Source organism: Lygodium microphyllum, chromosome 24 (assembly GCF_053477565.2).
Source record: "Lygodium microphyllum isolate KBCC chromosome 24, Lygodium_microphyllum_v1.1.10, whole genome shotgun sequence".
Classification (NCBI taxonomy): domain Eukaryota; kingdom Viridiplantae; phylum Streptophyta; class Polypodiopsida; order Schizaeales; family Lygodiaceae; genus Lygodium; species Lygodium microphyllum.
This window is the reverse complement of record NC_141158.1, coordinates 89,626,813-89,642,782: the sequence shown is the minus strand read 5'-3', so window position 1 is coordinate 89,642,782 and position 15,970 is coordinate 89,626,813. Positions and strand designations below refer to the sequence as shown.

The following is a 15,970-nucleotide window of genomic DNA, read 5'->3' as shown; positions in this document are numbered from 1 at the left end:
GTGGTATCATCTATAAAAGTGACAAATTATGAAGCTCTATTCCATGAGATCATAGGCATAACTCCATAGAAATCACTAATAGATTGTATGAGCACCTTCCTAATATTCTGCATCTTGCTCAATACGAGCTTATCAAGGGGAGGGACATTCTACATAATGAGGTTTGGCATCATGTAGTTAAAGCTATAATGCACATGCAAGATTAGGTTTTTGGAAAACCCAATCCAACAGATTTTGTATGGCTACATGTGAAGTTTATCATTCACTTCTTCTTGTGTTTTTGGGTTATTAACATAACTAGATTAACCAAATGCATTCATTTTTAATTCTTATTTGAGAGTGCACAATCACGTTGGCTAATTGAGAGTTCTTTTCATTGGCAATTCAGCATCATATAACAGTAGGCATCCTTCTGGGGATGATTTGGCATGCTATGGTCTCTTCACTTTCTTTACCAACCACATAATTCACTTGTGGCTCTTGTATTTCTCACTTATAGTAATTATATGAGAGAGAGAGAGAGAGAGAGAGAGAGAGAGAGAGAGGGGTCTTGCTGTAGGTGTAAGTGTTGGTGCACCTTGCCATGGGCACCTACCTCCTCACCAATTCACTTTGGAACTTCATGTTGGAGGACATTTGAGAGAGAGAGAGAGAGAGAGAGAGAGAGAGAGAGAGAGAGAGAGGGGTCTTGCTGTAGGTGTAAGTGTTGGTGCACCTTGCCATGGGCACCTACCTCCTCACCAATTCACTTTGGAACTTCATGTTGGAGGACATTTGGGTTCGTGTCTCGAAACTTGGCTTACCTTGGATGGGAGATTAACTACTGCATGATGGAGCACATGTGGTGTATTGGGAAGGAGCTACTCATAAACCTTGATGCTTTGTCATGATTGTTATCTTGACCCACTTGTCTTCCTAATCCCATGCCCTTAGCTGTCCATTTGAATAGTTGAGAATCAAGATGTATAATATGATGTCCCCCTATGCACCTAGCAATTGTTGGGGTGAGTGATGATCAATGGTTGTTGATGATGTAAGGTACACCAATGTCTTACTGGAGCGACATGCTAGCTTGGCCATTAGAGAAGCAAAAGCTAGGGTTTAAACTCACATATCCATGAAACTCAATGCACCCTTAAACCCACCCATCAACTTCATGTAACACTAGGGGAGAGCATTGGGAGAATCTAGGCCCTAGTAAGTTACAACTTTATCCTAGGGTTCTTCTTTCACGTGAAAGCAAGGTGAGAGAATTCCTGAAAAAGAAAAAATTTCACTCGAAACACCTGGGGAAATATTACGACTTCACTCATCGAGCTCATCGATCCTCCCTCTCTCTCTCTCTCTCTCTCTCTCTAAACGCACACCCTCTCTCTCTCTCTCTCTCTCGTGCACACAGACAGGCTCGTCCGGAGCGCAAGGGTTGCCCTGGCCGCCTGCTGCCGTCCTTCGCCGTCTCGCTTCTCCATCGCTGCAACTTCTTTCCGACAGATCGACGCTGTGACGGGACCGGGCTTTGTAGAGATCGGATCAGCGCGCCTGTCGTCCCTGGCATCCGAAGCCAAGGTTCGAATTATGCTGTTGCATGCCATCGGATAATGGCGCCCGATTCAGCTGTGGATTGGCAGGTAATTTCCATGATCGAACGCTTGTTTTAGCTTTCCGATGCTAGTTATTATCAGAATTGTAGGTGAAATGAAGACATGCATTGCTTATCCTCCTGTGCAAGCTCTTCGTTAATCGAAGATTGGATTTTGAATCGTTTGTGCTTAGTTTACCGTGCTCAATGGTAGTTGCTGATAGAATTGCTGTTGAAAATGGCGAAATACATGCTCATCGTATATTTATCTCCAGTTCGTTAATCCATGATTACCTCTTTCATAGTGAAATGGCGACAAGAAATGAAGAGTTACATGCTTATCCTCCTGTGCAAGCACTTTAATCCAAGATTGGATTTTGGATCGTTCATGCTTAGTTGCTGTGTTCAATAGTAGTTGTCAATAGGATTGCGGTTGAAGATGGCAGGATGTAACGTTTATAATCTATCTTTAACTCCTATTAGTTAATCCATGATTACCTCTTTCATACTGAAATGGCGACAAACATCTTTATTAACTTGAATACTCCTGTGCAAGTTTTGTATTAAGTGAAAATCATGGCAGTGTTTATTGTTTATTTGTTTTTTCCCCAAGTTTTTGGTGGTTCTGTTTTTGAATAGGTGTCGGGGGGCATGGGTTGCTACATAGCAGAAAGGTTTTATTTTCAGAACTATGCCTCTCTATAACAAGATTAAATGAGGCAGTTGCACTTCATGTCAAGGGATTCATGGCAGCTCCCAGAACACATGTTATGCCCGAGTTCCAACTCTGTTGATGCAATGGAATGGTCAGAATTTCTTTCACACTCATAAATGAGTTGCTGAATCACAAACTAGCAAAATCTAAAACTGCAGAGTTGATTTTTCTGACCCCAAGGATGCAATTCTACCTATCTAATGGCACAATTCGTGGCTTTCAATTGCCAAAATGCACGGACACTTATTTTACGATGACTTAAGATTGTGGAGAAAGAGGAAATGCATTGGAGACCATCTCTATTGCTAGACATTAGGGAATAGCCCGATTAGTGCTTATAGGGTTGCTAGGTATTTAGCTGCTGTGTCTCATATTGGTGTGCCACTATTGACTGACGTTTTCTGTTTTTGTGCTTTCTATAAGTCCCAATACTTCTAACTTTAAGGAACAAAGGAGCATATAATTTCAAAGTTGACATTTGTAGCTGCTAGTATTTGGAACAATGCTTTGGAAATTAACCTGACCATTTTGCATCCTGCAATGATTTCTAGCTTTTGATTCTCATTCTAATCCCTTGTATATGCTTGTGGCTTTCATCCTTGCGCTATCGTCCAATGCATAGAATTTATGATGTAGAAGCACCACACATGTGGTTCATTTGCAGATGTGAATCCTACTGTTTGTCAAGTTACAAGCTAAGGGCTAGGTCTTCATGAATTGGAAAGAGCCTTGTAATTTGCCTAGACCTTAAGAATGCACAACTCAATTATCTCTCATATGTACTACTACTTTTAATTTGATACGTGAGAACTATAAATGCTTGTTCAATGCCAAATGAACGGACTCTAGATAAGAATTGATAGGTAAGCTTGGGGAAGGTTTTGCTATAGTAGTTGACAAATATATTTGGACACTTAGGAGCAAAATTTTTGGTGTGATAGCAAGACATTTTTTCTAAAAGAGAAAATAAAATCTATTATTGACACCATAGAGGAAACTTCCCCTAAGGTAAAAATGTATAGTATGAAGAAGGCCATGTAAAGAGCAACTAAGTATAGCATAAATATTATGGGTGTGTGAACGATCTATTTGGTGGGCTGTTGCGCTAAACCATATAAGGGGCTATGTGAAAGAAGGTGGTGGAATCCCATGTTTGCATGAAACCACGTCTTATCCTCTTCATTTGCTCACAACCACCTTGTAGGCTCCTATCTCTTGTAGAGATATGGATGATCTTTGTCCTTTATAGTGGAAACATCTCATAGGTCAATGGTATGGTTACAGTTCGTAGTCCAAATAAACCAAGCAATGACTTCCCATCCATGATGTATCCACATGTTGGTTCTTTGTCTATAACTTGAGCTAGTGCCCCATAAATCACTATCATAGTCTTTGTTGTGTGACGAAAGATTGTCTTGAGGGCTATCCTCCATGCCTCTTGAGCTTTGGGACAATCCTATAGATAGTGCCTCTGAGTCTTCTCTGACTTTTCACATCTCACACATGCTATTGGGGCCTGCAAGAATCAAGCCATATACAAACCGCTAAACTTCTATGAGCTATTAGCCATAGAAAGAGAGGTATCTTCCTAGACTTGAAGTTGTCTTTCAGCTTTCTCCAAAAATTTGACAAGTAGGGATTTGAGATGCTTGTTTGTATTAGTGATGATTGGTTACCCGTTTTGCTCAGTGGTCTAGGTAAAGAAATCTACATCACCTGTCTATCAAGAAATGGGTCTCTTGAAACCCGCTCTCCTAAATTACATTGTAATCTCTATAGGGGCCTTCTCTAATAGGCACAATGTCTTCATCCATCAATCAACTAGCTGGATCTAGGTTAATGTGCCATCTCCTCCATAGTGTGTGACTACTCTTATCCTTTGTTTAGATTAGTGTGTGAAGTTTGCCTAATCCAAGTCCTTTCTTTGAAGCCACCTATCATCCTCCATCATGATAGTGAAGATTGTGTATTTGCTAGTCGCGATGACCCCAATAGCATGCTGTTAGAAGTGGTGCAGTAATGGAAGTATAGACAAGTTCTGAAATAAACTGCTGAACACAAGACAGAAGAGACAGAAAACAAAAGAACAAAAGAACATTGCAAAAGAAGAGAACTCAGAGATGTGCTCGGAAAATGGAGTCCATATACCAAACACGAGAATGACGCGTATAACAGTGAGTCATTGGTTGCGTGGGCACGAGCGCTGGCTCCTCTCTCCAACAAGATGACCACCTGAAGAATGATGACAACTGAATGAGAGGAGGTGCCACTGAATAAATAGGCCCAAAATATGCCAATTATGGCAGCTGGTCGGCCAGCAATAAATGCCTAAATAATCACTAAAATGACTACTATAAAATGCTGAAATTATCCAATAATGTCAAGCATAGCTCAAACTCACACATGAGTTGACTAGACTGCTAACACATGGGTGATTTGATACAATACAATGAGAATCATATACAACAAAGAACTACGAGAGTAGAACCATGGATACCCAAGTAGTGGGTGATCGAGCCACCACTAAGGTGCCTCAGAGAGAACTTGAGGTCAATGTCGATCGTATCAGCTCTTGAAAATAGAGAAGAGTCATAATAGATCTATGTGCTTGTCAACAATTTCTTGCAGTAGCATACAAGACTATCTTGTCAAAAATGCTTCTGAACATATGTGACCATGGGTTCTTTGCCTTTGCCTTTGGCCAAGATTGCCAAAGTGTCCCCTCATGTGAGCTTAAGACTAGGAGCCAATCTTGCTCACTGTCAAAGAAACAGTTGATCATGAACCTGGATGTCAATCCTAGTTTTAGGATGTGAACTTACCAAACTTCGGTTGCATCAGGAACATCTCTCTCTAGAACCTGTGCATTGGTATAGCTATATAGATGAGGCTTGGCTACCCCATTGCACCACCCTCTCACACTTGCTCTCTAGCATTGAAGAGTTGTGAGGGATGATTGCATCAGCGACTAGAAAGCAGCTGAGGAAGGGGCAATCAAGCCCTTTTCGCGATTTGAAGAAGTGGATCCCTTTCGTACTGTAGATTGCCCTTGGCTCGAGGATTGGAGTTGGAGACTAAGGAAGAGGATGACGCATCGGAGGATACCGCATCTTGCTTCTTCTTCTTATTCCGTGAGGCTGCTAACTCTTTGCAGTTCTGTCGCAAGTGGCCCTTCTTACCAAAGTGATAACATTTGCCTTTGACTTCTTCTGTCTGTCACCCCTCTCTGAAGTTGTAAAGGCCTCACTGGATCCACCATAATGAGATGAGAGCCTCCCCCTCCCTTGTAAATGCAAAGATATCTCATGCTCAAGTAGCATCGAGGGCATAAGAGAGCCTCCCCCTCCTCTGTAAATGCAAAGATGTCTCATGCTCAAGTAGCATCGAGGGCATGTGTGTAAAGCTCACAGGTGTAGAGGATGTTTGCGGCCTCAAAGCATTCGCTACCCCATCAAACTATGGGGGGAGCTTGTAGAGTACTATACCCACCAGATGTGCCTCTAGAGGAGTAGATTGCATGTGTCGAAGCTGGTCTTGTACCTGTGCAACACGGAGCAAAAATGACCGAATGGTGTCCTTGGACTCAAATTTCATTTGTCCATAAAGGGTATAGCGCGCATGGGGGAAGGTGCCTCATACAACATCTTAAGCTTCAACTATATTTCTGGTGATGCCCTATAGGAGGTAACCGCTAGTAGAACTTTAGAATACACCGAAGCAGTGCAGAATTTGCACGTACATCGTCCGAATCTCATGTAAGCATAGATTCCTTATGGTTGTTCTCATCAAAATTGTCGGGAAGAGGAAAAGGACACTGAGGTTGAGGAATAGCTCCACATACAATGTACCAAATCCGCTGCTGCAGAAACCAAGCTTTCATTAGAGCACTCCATGTAAGATAGTTAGGCCCATGTAACTTATCATTTGCAGAAGTGCACGGAGGAGCCATCTGGAGAGGAGGAGAAGAGAAGATAGAGGATAGACGGTGTATGGAGAGTGAATACAATCAAACCAATAGCAAAGACTTCACAAAATGAGAGTTCATGTGCAGTGTAATAAAAAGTCTGATAAAAAAATGAAAGCCAAGTGTTGCAAAATGAAAAAAAAAAACCCAGTCAAAAACTGCAAAAAACAGCAAAAGACGGCATGTACAAGTAGTTGCCCAGCCATGGTTAGGGTTAGAAGACCAAAAACATAGGCTGGTGGAGCATTGAATGCAGCAAACTAATGATTGCAGGCTGAAATCGAGGCGTAGGATGAAAATGCAGGTTGTTGGTCTGAAAAACGTGGGCTTGATCAATAGGGGGAAGAAAGATTTGTAATCAGCAGAAAAATTGCAACAAGAACCGAGATCTTGCAATCTGATACCATGTCAGAAGTGGTGCAGCAGTGGAAGTATAGACAAGTGCTGAAATAAACTGTTGAACACAAGATAGAAGAGAAAGAAAACAAAAGAACAAAAGAACACTGCAAAAGAAGAGAACTCAGAGATGTGCTCGAGAAATGGAATCCATATACCAAACACGAGAATGACGCGTATAATAGTGAGTCAGTGGCTGTGTGGGCACCGACACTGGTTCCTTTCTCCAACAAGATGACCATGTGAAGAATGATGATTGAATGAGAGGAGGAGGAGCCACTTAAAAAATAGGCCCAAAATATGCCAAATATGGCAGCTGGTCGGTTAGCAATAAATGCCCAAATAATCACTAAAATGACCACTATAAAATGCCAAAATTACCCAGTAATGTCAAGCATAGCCCAAACTCACACATGAGCTTACTAGACTGTTAACACATGTCCCCTCTAGAGGAGACTTATTAAGGTTTGAGAGGTGTCTATATCTATCTCCACTTGGGAGGATCTCCTTGTAACTGTATCTACCATAACCTTGGTGCCTCTTAGACCCGATAGCATTTGCCTTTGGGTCTCTCGTGATAGCTCTTGAAAAGCAAATCAATCAAACATTGAGAAATTGACATGCATGGATAATCTCCTGGAAGAAAGATGGTTCCTCTATTCAAGAGTTTGATCTTAGGTAGTGATTGAAGAGAAGGGGTTGTCTCCTCTTCTCTTGAACTATGGTCAATGGTAACTAATAAAGGCTTGATGAAGCAGATCTTTGGGTTTTAATGATGGCAATTGCAAATTAGACATCAAAACTTCTCCCTAGATATTTGATTGTGATTTCTTGGAAAATCTAGGGAATACTAGGGTGCCATGGTTCTCCAAGTATAGGTATAGTATATTGTAACGTCCATAACAATAAGAGTTTTACAAGGCCACTCACCTAGAAAAAGACTTGTAACAAGAAGCTTAACTAATAAGGCTTTGCTCAGGCTATTTGGACTTATGATCCCCAAACCTTCTTTAGATCTAGGGTGAATAATAAAATCCCAAGCCACAATCTAAGATTGATCGTTGTTGCGAGAATCTTATACTATCCCCGCTACCCTTGAGAATGAGATTGATTATCTCTTAGGGAGTCTTTGGCATGTCTCATGATCGATTTATCTCTTAAAAAGTTGTGATGAGGCATGTATTGAAGATCCCAATAATTCAATAAAATGGACTTGTCCAATCCATTATGTCTTGGACACTTGCTTGAGGGGAAGGTTAGAAGTGCCTTCTGCATGCTTACCTTGTTAATGACCATTGTCTTGGTGCTTTGCCATACCAACTTTTAGTCTCTCTCATAACCAAGGGGCTTAGTCGTGGATTCCAGTAAGTATCTATAGTACTTTTTAGCCACTTGCCTCGCCTCTTGAGGGCCTTGCGCTATGGATCCATTGACTCTTTCCATTTCTGCATTTTGAATCCAGAGTGTCTAGGTCCCTAGTGCGAAAGACGTCTTTATTAACTCTATCTATCGACGGAGTTTAAAAGAAAGCAAACTCGTGGATCTTTTGAACTTCATTGTGAATGACATGACAATCTGCAATTGCATGCTCTTTCTTCTTGCAATAGAAACATTCTCCTCGAAACTTTTTCTTACCACCTTTCTTTCTTTTATCACCATTGGTAGAGAAACCACCTTTGCCTTTCACATTGGTGGAGAATGCAGCATCTCCTTTGCGGCTACCTTCTTGGGCTTTTAATTTACGATGACTCCTTCATTAGTAGTGCACAAAATTCCTCAAACGTTAAAGCTTGGGTTCTCACTTAAGTTTTGAGGGAGTTACCAAACCATTAAACTTTGGTGAACAAATCTGAAGACAGCTTCAAGCTAGCTTCTCACTTGTCTTTTATATCCAAGCGCTAGCCATATGGTTGTGGAGATTCTTGATTCGAGCGATGAATGCTTAAGCCATCTCTCATTTAGCAAACTTTTCCACAGCTAGTTGATTCTCTAGGTTTTAAATTTTCATTTGGTCTCACGTTTTATGTTGACTCCTTAGTACGTTCCAAGCCTTTGATGCCTTGGTTATATGCTAAATCAATGTTAAAACACTATCAGAATAGCTTGTAACTAAGGCACACAACACATCTACGTTTCTTTGTTTTCAAGCCCATAGAAGATCTACATTTGGAGGAATCATACCACTCGAATTGGATGGGTAAGGGGTGGGTTGTGTTTCTGGGTTAGTCCTCAAGATCGTTTCCAAAAGCTCATAGGAATCAAGGATAGTTGTAATTTTAAACTTCCACAAAGCGTAGTTTGTACCATCCATAGAAAGATGGGATGGCTATCCCGAGCCCTCCGAACGTTGGAAAACCATCGCAATACAAATAGGCCCTTTCGCTTTCTCACCGCCCTTAGCCTTGCCTTTCGCCACCTAGCCGTCTTGCTATTGCAGGCTGCTTGGGCCCTCTCTTCTTTAGACTATAGCTCGCCCCCACTTGCCCTTGCCTACTAGTTTTGTTGGTGTGGCATGCTTGTACCTGAAAATTAAGTTTACTTAGCACAACACCCCATCTCCACATGGCTTCTTTACGACTAGCTCATCATGTTGGAGGGAGAGGCAGATGCTCCGATGCATAGTCATGGTGGGATGAGGTAAATGCCGAACGCCCATTAAGCAGAGGCGGATCGCGCCCTTGGTCATGCAAGTTGTTGTGTTCTTATCAATGTACGAGTGACGCAAATAAAATAAGGGCTCATTTATTGTATGAGCCAAGATTGGAGGTGCACTTTTGTCCCAATGTCATGCCGGAGAAGAGAAGGGAGTTTCTAGACTACATGGCTTGTCAAGATCCTCTTTTGCATGGAGGCTTGTATGAGTGGCGGTTGATGTAGCTACGCTTGCGGTAGTCATAGCCATAGCAGTAGGAGGAATTGATGGATCTAGACCTTCATTTGTAGTAGCAAGCGGGGAATCCACACCATGTGGATTCAATTCATTAACGTTGTCGGTGCCTTCGTCCTTGACCACTTGACGCCATATTACTCTTGAGGGAAGTTGGAACCCAATGAAAAAAGGAGGGAGAGATTCAACTATGGCTCATTTCTTCTATCATGACCACATTGCCTTTCATGCAGCCTAGTTTTGACAAATTGACATTTTGAGTTTTTACTAATTACTCGTTTATCATGTTATCATGATACTTATTGTATTATCATTTATGATTTTATGTCCATAGGTTGGAGTCTTACAGGGAAATGTTGAAGAACGTTGGAGAGTATGGGCCTAACTATGTGCCCCCCTCTTCTGAGACTTTGTGTACTACCTTGCTTGAGAAGGAGAAGTGTATTGTGGAGCAAGTTGCATCAAACATAAAGAGAGATTGGGAGAAGAATGGTGTCACACTCATTGCTAATGGATGCAGTGACATAAGAAAGAGATCTATCCATGGCATTGTGGCTTACTCAACGAGGGAATATGTATTTTAATTTTTATGTCAACCCATGATGCTTTAGGGATTGGAAAGTTTGCAGATCAGCTTGTAGTCAAGTAAATCTCTGCCATTGAGATTGTTGTATCACCTCTCGTGGTTGGATTTGTGTTGATGGTGAGCTTGCAAACAGGGCAGCATGTGCCATTGTTTAGGGGGTGTACAAGCACATCACATTTTCTTACTGCATGGCACACTGTTTGAACAACCCGTTGAAGGATATTGGTGAGTTCGATTGGGTTTAGCCAATGGTACAAGATGCAAATCAAATGGTGACTTTTATTTTGAATCACTAATTCGTTCGTTATATCTTATGAGTTCACAAAAAGGTCTAGAAAGATGTTAAAGTATTTTGATACTCGCTTTGCATGTAACTTTTTGATGTTGCTTGTCTTAGAGAGTACATGGGTGTAGTGAGACAATTATTTGTTAGTCTTGAGTTTAGTATTTCTCCATTAGCAGCTAGCGCCATGGGTATACTATCCAAGGAAAAGGCAGAGAGCAATTGCTTTTGGGAGGATGTAAATTGAATTGATGCAATGGTGCCTCCTACTATACACTTGTTGAAACTTGTTGATGGCATGTAGCCATGTATTGGCAAAGTGTACGAGGAAATGGATAGGATGATTGAAGAGTTAAAAGATTTGATACTTGATGTAGAGAAATATGTGGAGATACATGATCTATGCATTGGAAGGTGGAATGCCTATACTTTGAGTTTGAGGGCAAGGATCAAGAAAATGATGTTGAGGTGAATCTACATTGGAGGCTTATTCTAGAGCTCATGGCGCCTAATGTGGATACCAGGCATAAGATCAGAGATCAACTTGCTATGTATAGGAGAAGACAAGGCTCTTATGGCGGTGATGATGCTTAGTTGGACCGTTGCAAGATTGGGGCACCTTTGTGGTGTGAGGACTTTGGATTAGATGGCCAAGAGTTGCAGAAGTTGGCTATCCATATCTCGAGTCAGGCAATAAGCTCCTTTTGCTTGGAGCAATTATGAAGCACCTACAGCCATATTGCTTCAAAAAAAAGGAATCATCTTGGAGTAGAAAAGGCAAATGACTTGGTCTTCATTAGTGCTAACTTGAGGATGCTTTGCAAAAGTGTTATATCATAGGCTGACCCATTTACCCAGTGAGAGATGGAGCAGGAGGAGCATGCGTGTTTTATGGAGACTGTACCTTGCACTCATGATAATGAGGCTAGCACTTTGAGAGTCGCAGATGCTCATTTTGCTATCGATGATGATGATGATGCCCTCTAGATTTCAGCTTGATCCTTGCTGATGTTTTCTTTTGTATGTTGCTTTATGGCTGGTTACAGCCTCACAATCAGTTGCCTATGTGATGTTAGATGTCATGGTCTATTGTTAGGAGTTACTTTTATTGTCTAGTCTTTTTGACATTTGTCCTTTAAAATTTGTTTTAAGTTTGGACTCTTGAGTTTTCATGTCACATGAATCATGTTAATGGACAAATGCTTCTTTGTAATACATCGATCTTCAAAGTTTGTCCATATGATTCATTATTTGTTATTTGCTCATTTTATGTTGATTATGCAACATTCTAATAAATACAATGAAAATTGATATTTTAAAGCTTAAAATATGCTTCTTTATGTATTTCAGTATAGTATAGTCCAGTATATATAAAAATACATTTTTTAAATGTGCCGTTTCCCCCCCGCCCCCTCCCTCCTCAGGGGGTCCTTGTTCCTTGGTTTTGGTTGTCCCTCGTCCTCATAGTCGTCCTTGTCCCATGTTTCTATGGTTGACAGTAACCAGTAGTTGTATTACGCCTTGTGATGCATGCCAGAGCAAGAAAACTGTAAGGTCCTAAATTTCTCCCACCAATGTTGAAGAAATTATGCAATCTTGGCGATTTCGGTGGAGATTCATGCACAGGAACTCGAATTGGTTAGAAGTGCCAAATTTCCTCGAAGAAATTTTGAGAAATTTTAGAAAAGTGTGAGAAAGTAAAAATTTCCTTGAAATTGGGTATGAGATGAGCAAGATGAATGAGAAATTGCAGAAATTTTTGAAAACCCCCAAGTTTAGAAAATTGGGGTTTCTGTGTTTTTTCTCAGATTTGCAAAAAATGGCGGGCAGGGTTGAGAATATCACAAGTAGGGCTGAGAGAGGCTATGCGTGTAGGGTTGCATGCAAGACTGTGTACGGGAGTGCATGCATTGTGCTGTTTGAAAGCAAGAGCATCACCTCCTTCAAAACATCAATTTCTCTTCTAAAACAATAGCTCCTCCCTCCACAAGAGCAACTCCTCTTCCTTTGTCGGTTGAGTGGACTTCATGTGGGTGGCATTGATTGAGCGGTGGGAGAGATGGAACCCATGTGTCTAGCTCTGATACCAAATGTTGGAAACGGAGGAAGAGAGTGAGAGAGAGTGAACACAAGCACACTCAAAAGATGCAAGTGCTAGAATGATAGAATGAAAGTATAAGAGGTCTTAAGTAAGTTAGACCTATCCCTAACTCAACTAGAGTTAATTTAACTCTAGAACTAACTCTAGAAGTGGTGCCACAACTTATTAATGTAGTTGTGTTAACACTACAAACCAACCAAGTAAAACATCGGGCATTGCTCATAGAATTGGCAAATTCTAATACCAATATAATTGTTGGTGGTAAAGTTAGTTTTTTGAGCAATAATTAATAATTAAATTAAATTTTTGAATTAATATTCTAAGAATGAATTTAATTGGGCTGAAAATTACTTTAAATTGCAATTAGTAGGTTGTTACTTGGTAAAACCTTCCCATGCAAGTGAGGAAGAGGCTATATGAGGGTGTTGGAGCCTCATTCTAGCATGGTGGAGATTGAGAGAGAGAGAGAGAGAGAGAGAGAGAGAGAGAGAGAGAGAGAGAGAGCTGTTGCTATAATTTTCCAGCCATTAGTGATTAGTTCTAGCCATTGGTGATTAGCCCAACCATTGGAGACTTTCAAACAGGTAACCCTAGCTGGTTAGGAGGCTGTTGGAGGTAGGTGACAGCTCTTGTAGGCTGTCTACAGCTAGGTGACAATAAGTTTGTGGCCCACAAGGGCAAATGATTGCACTTGGGGCTCTTGTTGATGGTAGGTTGTAGTAAATCAGTCGTTCAGCATAAAATTTTAGTCAATTTTGGCGATGAAACTTTGAAATTTGTCTCTCTCCAACTTTCTCTCCATTCTCTCAGCCAATTCATAACTTTTCTCAAGAGATCTCAACCAAATTCAGTCCCAAGACGGTGCAACTGAAGAATTTCTACTACTAAATCCTAATTTATTGCAGAAATTAGGGTTTTACTAGGCACCTTGGGAAGAGTGCTTAGAAATGGGGGCCTAGTACTAGAAATTTAGTAGCTGAAATATGGGGATTCTGGAGAATTTCAAGAGGCCAGCCAGCCAACATTAAGTTTGGGGTAGAATTTGTCATCCAAGGAGCAAATTGAAGGCCAATCCCTAAGCAAACCATGGGGCAAGTTGGTTTGAAGGCTTGTTGGTTGCTATGGATAGCAAGATGTATTGAAGATTGAAGGAGATTAGGTTGGATCTTAGTGTACATCCTTTAACAATACAAGTTAAAGAAACACCACAAGGGGTGCCAGTTTCAGGGGCCAATGTCCAATGTCTAAGATTAAGTGGTAACATTTGCATTTTTAGTTTATGTGAATATTTTGCTTGTTGTAATTGGTGATTTATCAGGTCATTACCACCCTATTTGAAAAGGAAGGCTAGTTTCAGTAGAGATGAGCATAGTTGCATTTCAATGTGTATGAGTTGGATTCCATATGTGAATTCCATGTGAGTATGAATAGGGGCAATTGTACTTGACCATATTTGGGGTCAAAGAAAAAAGTTTTTGGCCTTTTTTAAAACCTTTTCCAAATTGCCATTTTACACAAATGAAGTACAAAACTCACTTGAACATGTCAAAATACTGAAATATGGCATGGAACTGAAAATTGTACGTTTGAGCATTGCCAAGGACCAAGTAAATTGACACAATCAAGGATTCGGGGTCTAGCCTAATGAATAAGCTGATTTTGAACTTTTTTTTTTTTTGTTTTCTTTTTTTTGGGAGGGGTTTTTTGTCTCCGTCTTTCGGTCTCTCACCTTTAGCTATTACCTTTTAGAGAAAAGTTTGGGGGGACAGATGCTGCCCAAGTAAAAGATTAGAGATTCTTGTTGTTATAAAATGTGGAGCCTAGCAGGCTACCCATCCCGACTCCAAAAGAAAAAGTGATCTTTTGGTGTACAAATGAGGTTATTGTTGTGCTATCCATGCCATGATTCTCAAGTCTCCATGAAGTCTTTTTAGGGAAGGTTCCAAAAGCAACACAACTATGTTCAAACTGAGAATGGCCTCTTGAAGCCAACTTATAATCATTGAGTGTATGTATAATGCACATTGCCACGTTGAATACTAGTCATTGGCATGTCTGGTGAATTTCTATCACACAATATTCTGACGTTCCATTTTATAGTTTTTATCCCAAGCTTACCCAACATTAGTTTATATGGTCATAATTTTAGTTGGGATTAGTGAAGGATTTACATAATACCACCATGAGCTTGGTTGAGGGGAGGATGAATTTTCTGGAGTCAGACTTGAGAGGTTTGCTCACTTAATCTAACTTCTCACATTTGTTATCTCTGGAACATTCTTCCTGTGCTTCTTGATTCCTCATATGTTAGGGTGACATATCTGGCTTTTGAGACTTTCCTAATAAGATGGAGCTCATTATGACTCTTTTAAATTAATAGATTGAGGATGTATGCAAGCAAGCAGTTTAAAAGTAGTGGTGTCTAACATATAGGATCATTTATATTATCTCCAGGTTGTTCAGGCTGAACTTGATGAAATTGATGATGCTTGGAAGCAAGCTCGGTTTGATTCTCTGCCTCATGTTGTTGAGATCTTAACTTCTCAAGTTCCAGAAGATGCCATCCAAAGCCTACGGGAGCAAAGGGATGCTATTGAAGATATTGTCAATGATGTTGTTCGTGGGTACCACAATGGTTTCAACAGAGCCTTTCACAACTACTCCCAGGTTTCAGTTTTCTCTTATTACTTTGAAGATCTATGGTTAGCCTACAATTGTCATGAGTTAGAGTGATAACAAAGTGTGGGCTCTTGACATAAGTGCCAAGTTTCTCAGAAATGTGCAGTATGATTGGTAGCACAATTCTAGCAAAAAATGGACAAATCAAAATATATAACTGGATGCAAGAATGTAAACCATAGAATCTGACAGTTCAATGTTGTAATGTGCATGCAAATCTATTAGTGGTACAAGTTCAACTTGAATTAAGACTTCTAAATAAATCAGGACTTGGGATGCTTGCTGATAGGTCTTAGCTTCGTTCAATATTTGTATGGCATGATGTGTCAAATTTTCATGTTACTAAATCAAGAAATTTGCTTAACTTCCTTCTAAGGAACCTTTTTTCTGAACAATGTAAGTGCTGTGAGTGCTGTTTGCTCAGCCTTGTGTTGGTAATGTTTAGATTGTTTAACGCTGGAGCGATTCCTAATCCAGTATTGTGTCTGAATGTGATATTCATGATAGTCTTAATCAGCAAATCATCAGTACAGATGAGTCATCTTGAGGGTTCGTGCTTGGGTGAAGCACAAACAGTTTTTGTTAGTGTCTTAAGTGCCGTCCATCATCTGGTATATGTTATGGATTGGATTTAGACACTGAAAAATTAGATATGAGGAATTTCAAAAAAGGGTAATCCATGCAAGTTTCAAACAGAATTTAAAAGTTCTGCCAGCAAATTTGCGTGTGGACATTGAAAATAAGAATTTTGAACCAGAGCATTTATCAAAGCACTTTTAA

General features: G+C 40.4%; 1 protein-coding gene across 3 annotated transcripts in view; it reads left to right on the top strand.

Moving 5' to 3' along the window:
* Window positions 1-1,286: 1,286 nt before the first annotated feature.
* SEC8 (subunit of exocyst complex 8) overlaps window positions 1,287-15,970 on the top strand; it is a 177,119-nt gene continuing 162,435 nt past the window's right edge. Inside the window, exons 1-2 of one of the 3 annotated variants that reach the window (XM_087666020.1) lie at window positions 1,287-1,628; window positions 14,966-15,178. In XM_087666020.1, the coding sequence (XP_087522146.1) occupies window positions 1,599-1,628; window positions 14,966-15,178 (243 nt within the window). In that variant the 5' untranslated portion in view covers window positions 1,287-1,598. The remainder of the gene's footprint in view (window positions 1,629-14,965; window positions 15,179-15,970) is intronic. The other 2 variants (XM_087666018.1, XM_087666017.1) reach the window with 2 other exon arrangements.